The sequence below is a fragment of the Colossoma macropomum genome, unplaced genomic scaffold (assembly GCF_904425465.1).
Source record: "Colossoma macropomum unplaced genomic scaffold, Colossoma_macropomum, whole genome shotgun sequence".
Taxonomy (NCBI): Eukaryota; Metazoa; Chordata; class Actinopteri; order Characiformes; family Serrasalmidae; genus Colossoma; species Colossoma macropomum.
The window spans coordinates 18,831,156-18,847,941 of NW_023494806.1; the positions used below are offsets into that span (position 1 = coordinate 18,831,156).

At 36.9% G+C, this 16,786-nt stretch overlaps 2 protein-coding genes across 2 annotated transcripts in view; one reads left to right on the forward strand and one right to left on the reverse strand.

Annotated features, from left to right (window-relative positions):
• The first annotated feature begins 5,227 nt into the window (after window positions 1-5,227).
• Window positions 5,228-9,215, forward strand: LOC118827688 (kinetochore-associated protein 1-like). The gene is made up of 5 exons (XM_036599129.1): window positions 5,228-5,328; window positions 5,866-5,965; window positions 6,581-6,753; window positions 7,138-7,235; window positions 9,150-9,215. The coding sequence occupies exons 2-5, from the start codon at window positions 5,877-5,879 to the stop codon at window positions 9,213-9,215; spliced, it is 426 nt and encodes a 141-aa protein (XP_036455022.1). The 5' UTR covers window positions 5,228-5,328; window positions 5,866-5,876.
• A 579-nt stretch (window positions 9,216-9,794) lies between these two features.
• The window catches only part of kntc1 (kinetochore associated 1), a 47,721-nt gene continuing 40,729 nt past the window's right edge, over window positions 9,795-16,786 (reverse strand). The window contains exons 53-61 of the mRNA XM_036597915.1: window positions 15,759-15,854; window positions 15,620-15,676; window positions 13,987-14,041; window positions 13,799-13,862; window positions 13,448-13,577; window positions 12,199-12,288; window positions 11,917-12,071; window positions 10,148-10,250; window positions 9,795-9,909 (exon numbers count right to left, since the gene is read on the reverse strand). Of these exons, the coding sequence (XP_036453808.1) occupies window positions 9,874-9,909; window positions 10,148-10,250; window positions 11,917-12,071; window positions 12,199-12,288; window positions 13,448-13,577; window positions 13,799-13,862; window positions 13,987-14,041; window positions 15,620-15,676; window positions 15,759-15,854 (786 nt within the window). The 3' untranslated portion in view covers window positions 9,795-9,873. The remainder of the gene's footprint in view (window positions 9,910-10,147; window positions 10,251-11,916; window positions 12,072-12,198; window positions 12,289-13,447; window positions 13,578-13,798; window positions 13,863-13,986; window positions 14,042-15,619; window positions 15,677-15,758; window positions 15,855-16,786) is intronic.

Here is a 16,786-nt window from a genome sequence, read left to right on the forward strand (position 1 = left end):
GCATGCTTAATAATGCCCTAATGCCCTAAATAATGATCATATTTATAAAGCAGGATGATTAATACATTTTGTTGATTTAAAGTTGAAATTTCAACGTTGATTTATTAGTATCTTGTTAACCATTTCACAACCATCCAAGATTAACAGTTGTTTCAACGTTTTTTCAACGTTGAAACAACAACTGACATTATTTCAACCACATTTCAACGTTGAAGGTCGATCATGTGCCAGCTGGGTAGCTGATAGGTAAAATAAAAAGTCTCTCTTCAACTTCACATTAGATCAAAATATTGAAAATGTAAATCTCAAGATGGAAAGAACTTGGTGGTTTTGTGGTTCATATTTTGGTGTACTATTGTAGTCCTCTAATATTATTACCACCTAGTGTTTTTTTATTTAGAACACAATCATTACATACATGTACTAATATGCGTAGGACTGTGCTGAACTATTTGTTGTCTCTATAAAGTATGTTAATAATTGTATTCACTGGTGTACCTACATTTTTTTCTTTTTTAAGGATGTTCCAGAGATGCCCACCGAAAAACAATGCTCTAATTGTCATGCTTTGATCCATCTACTCTTATTGGCTGGACTTTAACTAATATTAGCCAATTAACTAATATTAGCAAAATTCTCTTCAGGGTTAATGGTAAGCTAGCCGACTAGCTAACAGCTTCGTCTGTTGAGGCAGGTGTGCGGAGCACTGATGGACGTTGTTTTTGTTTTTCTTTAAAAGTATTGGCCCAAATGTGACCATTCAAAATGCATTTTGGTTGCTAGGCTGATTTTATGATTTTATCTACTGAGAAGCAAACATTGCCGAAGTACTGTCTCCAGACAGATCTCCCATTAGATTACTAGCACTAGAAGTGCTCAACTAAAAAACACAACTGGGCATGCCCTGTTACCTTCAGGCATCGTCTTGGTGTTTGCGTTGATGGACATTCTTCGCCGTCAATCTCTACACTTAAAAGATAAAGTAGGCTCCAAGAAGGCTACAGCGTAAAGGGTTAAAATCAGTACTTAGCAAAAAGCAGACACCTCCCTAGACTCAGCACTGGCTTCAGATGCCTGTAATACCAAGCATTTGCCCTTATATTACACCTATACAGAACTTGTGAACCCAACAACAAGAGTACTGCATTTAGTTGTACCAATAACAGTAGTAACTCTATGACATACAGGTTTAGAGTTTTAAATCCATTTTTTCCAGATCTTCAACCATCTTTTGAAAATAAACCAGTTTTTACCATACTAGTCAAGTTTAGAACTACCAAACAGACTTTTTATAATTCTAGATCTTGCTGCAACCATATTTTTTACATGAAATAAGAAAACATTCAACAGAATGATAAAGCCGTAACACAATGTATTTAACTTTTCTCAAAGTAACACAAACAAACTTAACATTTAAAAAACATACATATTTAAACATTTTAGACCAGTGTTTCTAAACTAAGTTCTAGTGGGCCACCAAACAGTTCCATATTTTTAGGCAATTATAAACTGCACTGTTACTTTCAGGCGTCATCTTGGTCTTTGCGTTGACGATTGCTTGTCTTCACCGTCGATCTCTAAACTTAAAAGAAAAGAGAATGTAGGCTGGGAGCAGAGCTCCACCAGCCCGGAGGGGAGAAGGGGGAGATGCCGGACACAGGGGACTGCACCACAGAAGAAACAACTGCTCCTCTCCACTGAGCCCTAATAGTGTGATGGAATACTTTAAATAGCCAATACTGGAAGCCAGCCACAACCAGTTAGAACCCTTAGGCTTGACTGATCTATGAAGCTAAGCAAGGCAGGCCCTGGTCAGTGGCTGGAGAGGAGACCACGCTGCATTGCCAGCAGTTCAAAGCTTGTCAACCAAAACTTTTATTTTGAAATTAAACTTTGGATACAGTGAAAAGTAGTTTATATTGTGGGACTAAGCAGAAGACTTATGACAGAACATAGGAAGTCTGCATGTACTCGGTTATACAGAGTGATTCAAAAAGATTAATCTGATTTCAAAGCAACATATTTTTACAACCGTGAGGCACCTAGGAACCAAACACATATTGATTGAAAGAGGGAGTCATAGAGTTTCTGACTGTCACCGGAAGATGGCTCCCTTCAGTCTGCGAGGAGATGGCAACCCCTTGAGCAGAAAGCTTTTTGCTTTCTCCACTTCAATAAGAGTGAATCCATCATAACTGTTCAACGTGATTTTCATCGGCGGTGACCCTCAAACAGCTCAGAGCATTCGTCGTTGGTTCCACAACACTGGATGATCTCTGAAATCACATTGAAAGAGCTGTGAGTACAGTGACACCCGACATGCTCAATCGATTATGGGATGAATTTGACCATGGCGTTGATGTTGTCCGTACAGCTGGAGGTTATATTGAGCACTTGTAAAATTACATAATAAACTTTATGCTCACTTAAACCGTTTACAATGTACTGCATTGTTCTGTAATGATTTAGAAGTGAAATAAATCATTTTGAAACCGAATTAATCTTTTTGAATCACCCTGTATTCTACTGAATTACTTTAGAAGACGTGTATCCGCTACCAGCTTCAGCCAGTGTATACAAATCTATGAGAAATCTTGGTCTGGTCTCATGTCAGAAATTAGGCAATGTGGGGCTTGGTCAGAGCTTGTATTGAAAACTAACTCACATTAGAAGTTGAAATCAGGTTTTGAACCTTACCTTTACTTTGAAATAAAAATAACTTGATTCAAATGTAAGAATTTTTAAAAAGTCAGCCTCTATTGAGTCCTAATAGAGTGGTGAGATACTTTTAATAGCCAATACTTGAAACCAGTATTACCAAAACCAGTGCATCCATGGGGCTGAGATCCCTTAGGCTTGACTGATCTATGAAGCTAAGCAAGGCTGTTCAGTGGCTGGATGGGAGACCAAGCTGCATTGCCAGTAGTTCAAAGCTTTTCAACCAAAACCTTTATTTTGAGACTAAACTTTGGATAAAGTGAAAAGTAGTTCATACTGTGTGACTAAGCAGAAGACAGAAGACGGAACACTTACCTTTACTTTGAAAGAAAAATAACTTTACATTAAGGGTTCATGATCTACCAGTAATTAAGGCATTTACTAATGACTAACTAATCAGATGAATCACCAAACTTTAATTTTATAAATGCCTCACTGTGCCTGCATGCTTTTGTGACTTTCTTAACAGTCTTGTTTCAAAGTAATCAGAACAAAGCAGCTGCCAAAATGAGTGAGAGTTTAGAGTTTAGACTGAGAATGTAGAACAGACAGGATAAAAGAGTTTGCTCTCAAAAGTGTCCTTAGGACATCTTATAGAAAGTGGTATATAAAAAAAAAAGATTGAAAACTGAACTGATTTTAAATGACGAAGCAATTCCTCGATAAGCAATTCCCCACATAACTATTCATGGGAGTTGAATAACCTACTTTGTATGTTTATGTGAAACCAGTTTTGTTGTTAGCCCATAATACACCAGTGTATACAGTATTTGAGGATAAAAATAAGGAATTTTTGTTTTACAAAGGCTGGAAAACAAGTGGCTAAACTGTTACATTATGACTGGAATAGTCCACAGGGTGGTCGACATTTAATGCCAGCTAGGTAGCTTGAAATTGGCTATGCTAGCTAGCTAACCTAGATAATCAGCCTCTTGTTAGCTAGCGTAAATCGGTTTACTGAACTTAGATCTTAGCTAGATTGTGAGCTAACCTGGTAACCAACAGAAATAATATACTAAAAATATCATGAAAATTACGAAACTATCAACCAAAGTGTGTCCATTTAAGCCAATTCTGCAAACTATTACAGCTAAACGTTGCTTTCATCTAAAAGCATCTAACGTTACCTTACCTTTGGGAACAGAGTGGCATCAAGCCAGTTGATAGTAGAAACTGGTCATCCCAGGGACGCCTTAGTGCCTTTAACGCAGCAGAGAGGTTCTACTGTTACAAAAATATATCGTGAAAAAACACAAAGTGTATACAAAAGAGGTACAAAATAACATTTCTAAAATACATACTGGCTCTGTAAGTTCCTGCCTGTGCCAAATATGGTGCACTGCAGAATTTGTAGTTCTTTACCAACCAGTGTAGTCCTAATAAGGCATTCACGTACACAGCCTTGTACCTTTGACTTCTTTTACGTTTTCCTTACATTTTAAAATGTGTATCTGATAAGTTTTCACATTTATCTCATGCCATCACTTCTTTTGATATTGATAGAAATGGAAACGGAAGCATGCAGATAAATTTTGAAATCTCTACTAATCCATAGCAAAAACATACTCCCGAAACATTGGGAGCACATTAATAACCACATGACGCGCACACAGTGTGTCAAGTAAAACGTTGCTGCACAACGTGGCTAAAAGAGCAGCGTCAAAGTCTATACACTGATATGCACGTTGGTAAAAATGACTGACATGGAGCATTCGGACCGGACTACAATCACTAATTAACGGCACTAAAGTTTACATTATCACACCTCCTTATTTTAAACTTACTCTGCCCAAACAGAGTTAATACACTATACATTACTTTCTTCATTATATTTGGTGTTGGAAGCTTTTGTGTACTTTAGTGTCAAATGTACATTTTGTTTTGTTTTTTCTATATTTAAGGGCTGTTTTGATTGGAGTAATTTCAATGATTTTTCAATTAAATAAATGGAAGCATGGTCTGTGACACAATACTCTATATTCAGTCTACATTCTATAATTGATTTGTATAAATTAATAATTATTAAAAATGATAAAGTGATCTCAGACTTTTGTGCAATAGTGCATAGTGTATAAGAACTACTTAAATCGATTAGTTATTTGGGGCTTAATGTGCTCCATAGGACTATGGAACAGCACACTGAAACCTAGATAATACGGCAGTATGTTGCTCTGTGTTTTAGCTAGTGCATATTTCCAATGTCTTACTGTCTGTTTCTCTTTTTGAATCTGATAGAGAAGTTTAACAGGCCATTGACCAAAAAATAGAATATCTCAGTCCACAGTCCTTTGAACATCTATGACATCACACATTCTGAAGCTGCATCATAACAGAGTAATATAATCAGTGAATATTGGACTGGAATAAAAGTTTTCTAGCACTTCACCAGAGATTAATGTGCAAAAATGATCTCCTTTCAAACAGCCATGTTTAACTAGCTTGAGCTTTTCTAACTTGTTTCTTGATGAAGCGGAGCCTATGGAATTTGATGAGAAAGTGGATGAGGAAGAGCCAATGGAAACTGATGACAAAGTGGAAGAGGAGGAGCCAATGGAAATTGATGAAGTTACGATGAGCCGACGGAGATAGATTAAGAACTAGACCATGGCGGTACATCTCCTGACTATTATTCGATAAACATATTTATTTTTAAATGGTTGACAAGTTTGCCTAAAGTGTCTAAGTACATATTCTGTGGGAGTTATTTTAAGTTTGTGAGTCATTATTAAGAACATCCCTCTATTTGATCATGTTTAAATAGTGGACAAGACTGTTTGACAGATTATCACTGTTCTAAAAATGGAAAACAAAACAGAAACATTGGTCTAAACACTGCAGAATAATCTTCTAATCTTTGTTATAATTTGAGTTGCAATTTCGGAATGATAAAAAATATCTGCTTTCGTTTATCCTTACTGTGAATAAAATAAGCTGTCAGCTCTTTAGTTTAAACAAAACCAGATTCTTCATCTGTCAATACGCTTGGTGGTCAGTGTGAGCAGTATCACAGTCTCGGTTGTTGTGAGCTGGTCATAGGTGTGCACATATCGAGTATTTTACAGTTGCCTCCAATGTAACTCAGCCAGTCACATTTTAGGAGCACAACTATCCATTTTAGTAACTGTATTTTGTTATTATGCTCTTTAGGCTGGTGATGGATGCTTGAGATCATGCACAAGGTGGTGGCTCCCTGTAATGATACTATTGAGAAACCAGTTCAGCAGCATCTAGAAAAGGAGCACCCCAAGTAAGTAACCAAAAATGTTAATATAGTATTTATGTTATAACCTGCTACATGCTGCATTTCTCTCCTTTACTGGGTTGTTGAATAAGTTGTTGTTGTAATAAACTGTGTAACTGCCATGCACAATTATAGTTTTACAGAGTTCCAGTTTGTGCTTATCATTAATGCCAGTTTTTAGAAATAAACCTTTTCATTAAGGGTAAATTTTGCTCCCGGGATTTGAGGGGCAATTTATGCGTTTAATGAAAGCATTTGTCTGTGTTGGCCCTAAAGTCAGGAGATCACAAGTTTGATCCCAGTGATGCCAAGGCCAACTGTGGGCAGGAGTCCAAGAAAGCATAATTGGTCTCTTAATAAGAGTATCTTTTAACTGCCATTAGAGAATTAGCAGTTAGTATTGTACTCCAATCATGTTGAGCTGTCCTGTGATTTTGGTAGATTAAAAAGATGTGGTGGCACTTCATGTGACTCAGGGGAAGCACATTTATAAATGTATGCATACGATAAGATCAATTATTCAAGTACATTTCAGTTCAGTTGTTTCATGATGCATCGAGGTCATTAGGTAAGCTGTGTGATCACCTACACTGAGTAACAAGTAGCTCTGCTCCTCTTTAGTGAGCTGTACCAGCATCATCCCAACTCCAGCACAGGTAGAGTTCTCTTTAGCACGGCTCAGCGCCTCTGCCAGATGCTGGAGGATAACGTCCCGATGGTGCTGCCTGAAAGAGTTAACCTACCGGCGCTCATCCACAAGCTTGCCTGTCAGGCCATCACTATCTGCCACACAGGTACCTGCAACTTTACTGCAGTAAAACTGCTCCACTTTCTAAATATTAAACTATAGAAAGGACACTTGATCCTTACATTGCTTTGCCACAGGTAACATTTCACTGAACAAGATTTTCCTGATTTCCTTTGAATGAAACAAGCATTAATGAGTCAGCTCTAAGAGTCTTAAAATTAAAAGCAGGTCTATTACATTAAATTATTTAATATGTAGACATCTTAAAAGATTAAGATAAATCAGAAACTGCAGATTAGATTTTTTTTTCCATTTTACTGTTTACTTCTTAATAATCAGACACAGATATTTCTCTGAACTGCCGACGGTTGTCCTCCTGCACAATCTTTTAGCTGATGGCTGTGACGGAGTAAATGTGTCTGTGTCACAGATCTGTTGCTGGACTGTGTGGAATTGTGTAAAAGCACCAGAGGAGCTGCTGATGTGTACCGTCAGTGTCAGACTGATGACTATGGCTTTGTCTCAAAGGTATATTTCTTGTGTATTGTGCACTTTTTTCTGAAAATATTCTTTTATTAAAATTAGTTATGAACCAAAATTAAAATTCCTGGCAGAAACTGAAATTCATAGAATAGAATAACATACTACACTTATTACAGATTGCGCCACAAAATCCAGCGTTTTTAATGGCATAGAATGGTTGGTCATCCAAAGCAATCGTGTCAGAACCTGCAGATGTTATCAGGCTGGCAGGAACTTTTCTGTCTGCTTCTTTTGTTTTTATGTATTATGTGTAAACTTAAGTCAGTGGAACTTAAAGAGAACAGATTTTAACCAGTTTAAAAGAACCAGTGTGAATGGATCATGCAACTCTCCAATGTGCCATGATACAGTCTCAAATAATGTTTATAAAACGGACAGTGCCGGTTCTAAAATCTGATTGGCTGAGCCACGTTCGAAGCTGTTGTGAAATCCACGATATACCCACACATATGACCACCTCACAACAACTCAACTCTGTTTACTGCGCCGCGGCACAAAAAATCTTGTGCTGTTAACGGATTAATCTTTGACTCTGCTGCTGCTCGCATGGACCACCGAGTATATTGATGAAGTAAGAACAAGTTTTTGTTCAAACTGAGGAACTGGCAACTGAAGTTCTCAATTAGAATTAGGCTGGTCAGCTAGCTAACAGGCTAAAAGCCAACAGCCTGAACAACTTTAATATCACAGGCTTGAATTAAAGCACTTACGTCATGATTAACTGTAAATCAGCAGTATAAAAGTCACTTGAAGGGATTACAAGTTTCAAATGTCCGTATATAATCAAAACCGTGCTGAATCCCAAACGGCTCTGTATTCCCTAAATAGTGTGCTAGCTATGAAAGTTTAAAAATTCTAGCCTCTAAAGCCAAATAGTGCATCATTTGTGGATTTCTGTTGTAACTCCTGTTAGGATGAAGCAGTCTGAACCAAAAAATATGCTACACCCAGAAGCTGCAAACGGAGGTTTAACATCGCGACGGCTGTCCGGTGCCTACCTCGTCGCTCTGACGCAGGGGCATCCCGGCTTGTTCGAAGCTCCATTTACCGAAGAGCACAATGAACGTTGTTTTGCTCAGATTGATTCGTCCTCGTGAGAGTTGCTACAGAATATTCCGGGCCTCTCTTGAGTGAATCTCCTTGTTCTTACAAAGCAAAAGTTTTTTGCATTAAACAGTGTTGTGTTGTCATATGTTCATTGTTATAGGACAAATATTTATAAATTCATGAAATGACTGCAATATACAGCCATCGGCGACCCAACGTTCTCCTCATGCAACGGTCCATGGTTGTTTGGTAACGATACCGTACTCTAAAGGAACTATATTTATTGGTGGAATACTTGTTTATGTCAATTCTTATTAATAGTTACTATATAGTAATTATTTTCTGAACAATTGTGTATTTTATCATATTCCATGTTGGCCGCTGTTTTATAAAAGCAGTAAGCCACTTAAGAGCATTGGTTACTGCGATTTTATCACCGGAAGGGTGTTCTTAGGCACAACTTGAAGCGGAGCTCGTGGCTTATTGCTTTACTAAACAAGTTAGGCTACGTTTACACAGCAGGTAAAAGTGGCCCAAATCCGATATTTTTCTCCGTATGTGACACAGGTGTGTTATCTGTGTGGCAGTGTAAACAACAAAAACCGCACTGAATCTGACATTTTCAATTTTGATTTGAGACGCTTTCATATGCGGTACTGAAATCCGATACGTATCCGATCTGCGGCAATGCGACTCGGTCTGAACAGCAAGATCGGAATTAATGCGACTTTTACGTCAGTTCAGCTCGACAATCGTCATAATTTCGCGCTGCTGAGATTCAAACATTTAGGCCGATGTTTCTGTACCAAAAAATTAGAAGAGACTCATCGCAACCGCTCTGTGTTTGAAGAGATTTCGGACGAAACGGCCGAACGCGGTCGTCGGAGAGCGATGCTGCAGCGTCAGGGAACAGTTTAAAGAATCCGAAGACACGAACCAAAGACGTGGCCGTGGCCGAATAACGTGCCCTTTTTACGGCGAACTCGAACACATTGTGGGTAATGGGCACAACTGTCAACCACTGGAAGTTTATACTCGCTCCTGTGATGCTGGTGAAGACTACACTGAAAGCTGCGGGAGCGACAGGCGTTCGCTGGCCGTCATGACTGTTTACCTCTGGATGAACATGCAGTTAAATGACCGCTAATAGAACTAAAAGGTTAAAAGATAAGTTAGGACACCATTGGAGTTGTCCTAAAGTTAGGACAGTATTTAGGAAACTTTGTCTAGTTAGGATAGTTCTGTAATACTGCTCTCTTATCTGGAGTTAGAATTAGATTATACAGTTAAGAAGTGTCGTTCTATAATACCGGTGTCCTAAATTCAATTCTAACTTAAGTTGTCATGCTGACAAACATTTAGTAATGTGCCATTTTATAATTTTCCTCCTACAACTATATACAGCAAAAAACAATTGTCATCACATTATTTAAGACTGACAGCTGTGTGAATATAACATGTAATGTGTTGGGCAAGAACTTCTTAAAGCCAAAGCAGCAGTATAAGATACATTTATTAGCAGTCTTATGTAAAAAGTGTAATATACGGGTTTTTCTCTTTTCTGTTGGTGCTGGAGTCAGCCTCTGGATTCCATCGTTTGTGCCAAGAACTCCTGAAATGAGGAGAAAAAACAAATGTATATTGCTCATTTTAGCTAATATTTTGTTAGCTAATTTCGGTATGCAGTTTCTATTACTGTACATCAGTTTCACTGACTTTGCCAACAAAGACTGCATATACATGTAAATACAGCTTTGTATTTATTCCCTGCATTAACTTTAGCCAATTCTCATAAAACACGGTTTCATTTAGTGCGAAACACAAGGTACTATTTCTTTGTTTTTCATTACCTTGATGGGGTCAGAAAAAGCAGCCTTTGCTGAAGTTTTTGTCCCTCCTTTCAGCTCTTTACATCTCAGATATTCCTGAGCAAGAGCAACAGCCTCTTCTTTTCTAATAGAAGAAAAATATAAAATTAAAAAGAAAAATACATTAACCATAATACTCATAAGGGGGAAATAAGACATTTCTTGCCTAACTTGCATTAAAAAGTGATTATTTATGTATTAACATCAAGATAACCTCAAATATTTTTCTCTCTCTATTTTGGTCAGTGGCAGTTTCGAGCTATTTAGCTTAAATAAAAGGGCCAGTTTACCTCATCTTTACTGCGTTTCATTGTTGTTCACGGTTTTGTTACAATATACTGTATTCTAGTGCACGTGGTCCATGACCGCAGTGACTAATACAGGAAGCTAATTAGTCTAAACGGCCATCTTCTTCTAAACATCAACTGTGATGTAATGAACAACGATATGCACAACTGTGATGTCATGTTTTGAATAGAACACAAAAAATATGAGGAACAATAAGGTAACTGGCTGTCATGAGCTGATTTTCATAACACTGTCTGTTACGAGCTTAAACAGTGCTGACTGGTGTGTGCTATTAGCTTTCTTGTTAGCTACATCAGTCTCAGTTTCAAAAACACTTTTTTTTAAAATTAAAAACAAATTTTGGACACAGCTGATCAACTACATTTGAGGTAAGAAAATTATATTAATTAGATTGTTTTGCTGAATTATTACCTGTAAATATGTTTGGTAAATATGTGGGTAAATATGTTCCTCCCCAGACTGAGAAACACAGATCTATATGGTCAGGACTGAACAATCTCAGGTCAGATTTATCTCCGTCGTACACAGTGAAATTAAATAAGAGACTGAATAAAAACAAAATCAAAAGAAAGACAATTTTGTCCCTGAACTGTGCTGCACAACAGAATTATCCATACTGTTCCATTCAAAGCACTGAATGAATAATAAAAACCATGCAGCATGGACACTTTCTGACCACATGTTGTAATTGTACACCTATACAGACCACCTTTAATTTATTACATTTTTAATCAAAACAACTGCAAACTATTAACTGCAAATTATTCATGTTTTAGCGTTAGGGAAAAATACAAAAGAAAAAGACATTGACCAGAAAATTACATAAACGTTTTAACAACTAAATATAATTTCAAATCTTTGCTTTTATTACTGCTTCCCTTGTTTTCAGTTTTCAAAGAAATTTGCTGGGATATTTTTCCACCTCCAAAGTTCAGTCTCAAAAGCTGGTGACATTTTCTGCTCCCCATGATCCAAGACAGAAAACACATTCATTACTTTTTAAAGCATTCATTGCTGGATTCTGGGGTGGCCAGTACATTGTTCTGTGCTTTATTTACCAGCAGCTTTATTTGATTAGCAATTTTTTTCCTTTTGTTGTCTATTTCCTTTTCTCAATAGCACTGATTTATCTTTTCACACTGTAAGGATGGACAAACATCTATGGATTTCCTTTAAAATCTGAAGCAAGAGAGGAGATTGATTTATCCTCTCTCTTAAATATGAAAGCTTCAAGTACTGTTTATCTGATGGGGACAGTTTTGGTGGTCAGCCAGGCCTTACGCAGTTGTTAGGAGTCTCATTTCCTCTACATCTTTTAATCGTTATTATTTTTATTAAATAATGAAGGGTGGACTTTAACTTTTGCACCTTACATATATAGCAGGCAGACCAAAATAAAACATGAGTGTATGTGGGAACTGCTATATTTAAAGACTACTAACCTGTTGTGGTTCACAAGGTATTTAACCAGCTCATTAACTTGCTCAGAAAGACCCTTTAAGACAAAGTGCTTCATGAGGGCCTGAAAGTGTTCGGTCTTCATCAGTGTCTGGTAGTGGCCACTTTGGAAGAGGAATGTCAACACTCTATCTCTGATCTGTTGTTCATAAATATTGATAAAAGGGTCAGCAAGTTTTTAAATATGAGAGACTAACAGGAAACACTACATATTCTTGATGAAATAAAGAGAACTTGATAGTTTCTGTATTAAAAAGTATTTAAACCTGAGCTGGAATGCCAGCCAGCTGTCCAGTATTCATACTCTCCTCCAGCTGATCCAGAATGACCGCAGGGTTACAGGACAACAGGAAGCTCTAATTTAAAGAACAGAGGAAAAAAATGAGCACAGACAGTGACTGAATAAAACATAAATCTCTAATTTCTTCGCATTTCTCCCCATATCTCAAGACTTAATCTGCAAAACTAAGAACGGACAAATGCTGAATATAAGTATCTGCTGATATTAAAAAATAAAACTAACTTTTGTACACAGTCCTTGTATGTAGACGTGATGGTACAGACAATATATCTAATGTCTATATCTAAGTCATAAAAGATTAAATTATGTAAACTAAAACTGGGATTTACAGGGATTTATATTAAATAAAATAAGCAACATCAGTAGTTTATAGCCTGCTGCCAATATCTGAATCAACACTCATGCTGGTATTGTATACACTACAATACAAGAACCCCAAACAGTAAAATTACAAAAGGGATTAAATAAAAGCAAAATCAAAACAATGAGAGTAAACTTCGTGCTTGAATTGTACTGCACAATATAACCAGCAGTTCGCTGCCAATATTTGGGTCAATGCTCATACTAGTATTGAATAGACTGCTACAAGAAACGCACAATATTACCAAAAGTACAGAAAAACAGTGGGAGTTATTAGAAAGATTTCACTGAATGTAGTGCCAAAGTGTGTTAAGGCAACAACTGATTAATGCTACTCTTTTTTTTTTATTCTGCTAAAGTACTTTCCTAGGTTGAACCATCAGCTATCCTTAGCATTACAGACCATAATTTCACTTTCCACTTTAACTCTCTACCCCACTCTCACCCCCTCACCACTAATGTAGTTGATCAGCCGAGACATGTTTGGTGTATGACGTTTGCTTCATTAGCTTTACACTGGAGCTACAAGGCTAATGAAACGAACAAGTGATGGAAGCTTATTCTTCATCAATTAGCAGTGTGCTAACTGCATACATAAATCACACACCTCTCTCAAACTGTTTGGTAATCTCAAATAGATCAGTTTGTGGTTTCTGAGAGAGTATGACATACTAATATCTATAAAAATGGCCAAAGGTGCAGACAAAATTCAAGTTAAATCATGGTTGTTGCTACTGTCTTTAGCTGTAATGTGCTTTAGTCCATTTTCATAGATGACAGTCTGTCATTCAGTGTCCAAATACTGCTACTTCCAGAAAGAGAAGGTTTGTAAATAACTCAGGTAAATAACTCACCTGGATTTGCTTCTCCCTCTTTTTGGAACAGGGGATAAGTAAGAGGGTCCCAAGAGAGTAGGCCATCAGGTTGAACTGGGCAAAACGCTTGGCAATGCCAATCAGGTCCAGATTCAACAGAAATGGGCATCTAATCACAATAAAACCATTAGAGTCAGAGGTGTTGATGCACTATAGGAATGTGACAAATAACAGTGCAGTCTGTTTTATGATCATTGTAGGAAATTGTAAAAACTGTGGAAATAGTTCATATGTAAGGACCATTAGAATCCACTGCAATATTCAAATTTAATAAACTTCTATCCTTGCAGTGGTCCAGCTTTGAAGCTTTGAGTAACTAAGCACACTCACTTCAGTAGAAGTACGAATGTCTTGTAGAAAGTGGTCTGTTGATGGGGGCTGAGAGGAAGAGAGGCTGTAAAACAGATACAGAATGTTTAGGGTAATGCACTGCAGTATATAACAAATGTTACACTTTCTGACTAAGAGAGAACTATTCTAACTTAAAAACAGTTTACACAGAAATTAATTACTGTCACCTGTCATGAAGGGGGCAAGGATCACACTGCGCCAGGTTCTGAAGAAGCTCGGCACCTGTAGAAAATAGTTTTTTATTAAAAAAAAAAAAAGACTGCTTTTACACCTCCGGAGTTCTAATGAAGTGTAAAAGAAGACATTTAGTTGACAAGTACACAAAAGCGCAACAGAAATTTACACAGAAACTTCGACAGCTAAATATATATAATTTTCTCTGTATTTGTTGTCTGTCTTACAGCCATTTTCAGGAGATTTGCTTTTAGTTTTTCAAAGAAACCTAACCTAAGCTCCTTAAAGGTTTTTTCTGCTTTGTTTAGAGCATTTCCAAGGTCCGAACCAAGGTTCATGCTTTTGTTACATCGTATACATTTGACCCAGTCAGTTTTGGTTTCACATCTCAATTTTAGCGAGCACACTAAAGAACCCTGCATGACAAACGTACGTCCTGTCTTCATATCCCTATATCTAAAAATTCTCTCTCATCCTGTCAGAAAATAAGGTAGATGTTTTGGCTTTTTTTATGCGATTTTTCAAGCTAACTTTCGAATTTTTTGTTGGACTAAATTACAATACAATGATATATAATATTAGTCTCCTCCTCTCCCAGTGTGCTACCGCAGCTCATATTCACCTCTCTCTTGGTTCTTTTTCTTCTTCTATTGTTTAATGGGTTATGACAGCCTGCCTCAACTCCCTGTAGGCTTAATTGGTCCAAAAGTCTAAACCATCTAAAAAAGTGTTTTCATACTGCAGACGAACCGAAGCATAGTTTAGTTTGATCCAGACCAAGACCACCTCTTTTGATCAGACCAAATTTTGGACCAAACAAGGTAGGTGTAAAGGCACCCTTAGACTCATCAATCCATAAAACCTTACTCCACATCACAAATGTCCAGTTTCAGTGTTGTAATAATGTTCTATGTTTGTCTGTTGTTCTAATGTTCGTCTGTATTCTTTCCTCAGTAATGGCTTCTTGACAGTTACACATTCTTTCAGACTCACAGTGTTGAGATGTCTAATCAGAGTGAAAGGATGGTCAGAAACACCTGTAGATTTTTTCAGGTGTGAGGCAAGAGTAGAGCCAACTGATATACTGGTTTGGGCTCCAAAGAAAATAAAATAGACCTTTTACACCTTTAGTCTTCAGAATTCACATCTGCAAAAATATACTCTAAACTCTCAATCATCTTGCATGACATACATTCCACAAATGGTGACGGGGTAGTGTAGAATTTAACTTGCACAGAATATGTACTCAATACTGTGGAGAATGTTAAATTCACAGTAATGTTACTGTAATACTCAGTTATATGCAATACTTTGGCACCCATTATTATTACAATGGAACGCATGCTTTTGTCTTAAGCAGGCTTCTGCAGAAAAAATTAAATGGTAAATTATTCAAATGCAGATGGATACCATCACAGAGATGTTGAAGATTATTATTATTATTTTAAGTGATACTGGTGTATTAAAACGAAAGATTAATTTTGGGGAAAACGTACTGCATAAAAAAGGGCACATTTAGACCAAGCAATAATTATATATATTCATAAATTAAGATAACCAAGTGTAGCATACAGAAAGGCTTAAAATAAGACCCTTAATGTAAATAGCAGAAGATGGAGTCAGTACCTCTAAAAGGCTGGGCACTGCTCTGAGAGTGTCCAGAATCTTCTGCAGGTAGCTTATCTATAGAGGCAGGAAAACATCATATTTTAATATTCCTTTTGTAGAGTTCAAACTATGAAAAACACTAATGTTGTTTACATACCATATTAAACACCAGAAGCTTCTGCAGGATGCCACTCCATAACTGCAGATCAAACACCTCATACTCCAAACAGAGATCTGCCACTAGACGCACAGCCTACACAGAGATGCAGAGATGCAGCAATGATAAACGTCAACTGTTAGCATGGCTTAGGATGTAAAGACACGTGTTATAGATGTAGTATATAATGAATGACAGAAAACTTTAGCAAAATGTTTTACAGAATGTAACACAAGCTAAGTGGTTTTAAATCAGGATTCACAAACTACCAGCCTGTCATACCAACTTCAAACAGCTCATCACATATTTACAATTTATCCTTAAATCTTGCCTGTCTTTTTTTTCTGTGGCTAAATATTTACATCTGACGGGTAGATTTGCTTCACCCAGCAGACACTGCGGCTGGTTACCCAGCATAAGCTCCATAAAATTAGCTTAGACTGATAATGATAATGTTAAAAGCTAAAATAGGAGCACTGCATCCAAGAGGAACCATTCAAACTAAAACCTGTAAAGCTTGAACGCTGCATACTGAGCAGGCATGACTGTATTTTAACTATAACTAACTTAGCTATTATTCTAATTTAGACTGACAGTTAAATCAGCCTTTGTGGATTCATTCATGACAGAGCAGCAGAAACAGTGTCAGAATTAAGAAATTAATGCAATTATCAAAAAATCCACTGAGAACGCAGATTTAACCACTCACTCACAATAACTTACTTTGCGTTCAGCATAAAATGGCACTGCTGTCACAATTAGTCCTGTATAATTCTACTGTTAAATTTAAATTAACTTTATTTAAATTAAACAGTGAGATGTGTGTATAAAACTCTGTTACTGCTACAAAAATACTATTCTTAATAGTAGTAGTACTAGTTGTGGTTTGTAATGGCAGAAAACTAAGTAAACATTGACTAATATTCACTTAAATTAGTGTACATATAGTATAGTAAATATTAATACTTGGAAAAAATACTGGGACACTTTTCTCCTGGTCTTAAATCTGTACTAAATGATTAATTAAA

Excerpts from the sequence above, each read along its gene's own strand:
- LOC118827688 (XM_036599129.1), top strand. The coding sequence starts at position 5,877 with ATGCTTGAGATCATGCACAAGGTGGTGGCTCCCTGTAATGATACTATT. Across the intron at positions 5,966-6,580 it reads CTAGAAAAGGAGCACCCCAA|TGAGCTGTACCAGCATCATC; the intron begins GTAAGTAACCAA and ends GCTCCTCTTTAG. Across the intron at positions 6,754-7,137 it reads CATCACTATCTGCCACACAG|ATCTGTTGCTGGACTGTGTG; the intron begins GTACCTGCAACT and ends TCTGTGTCACAG.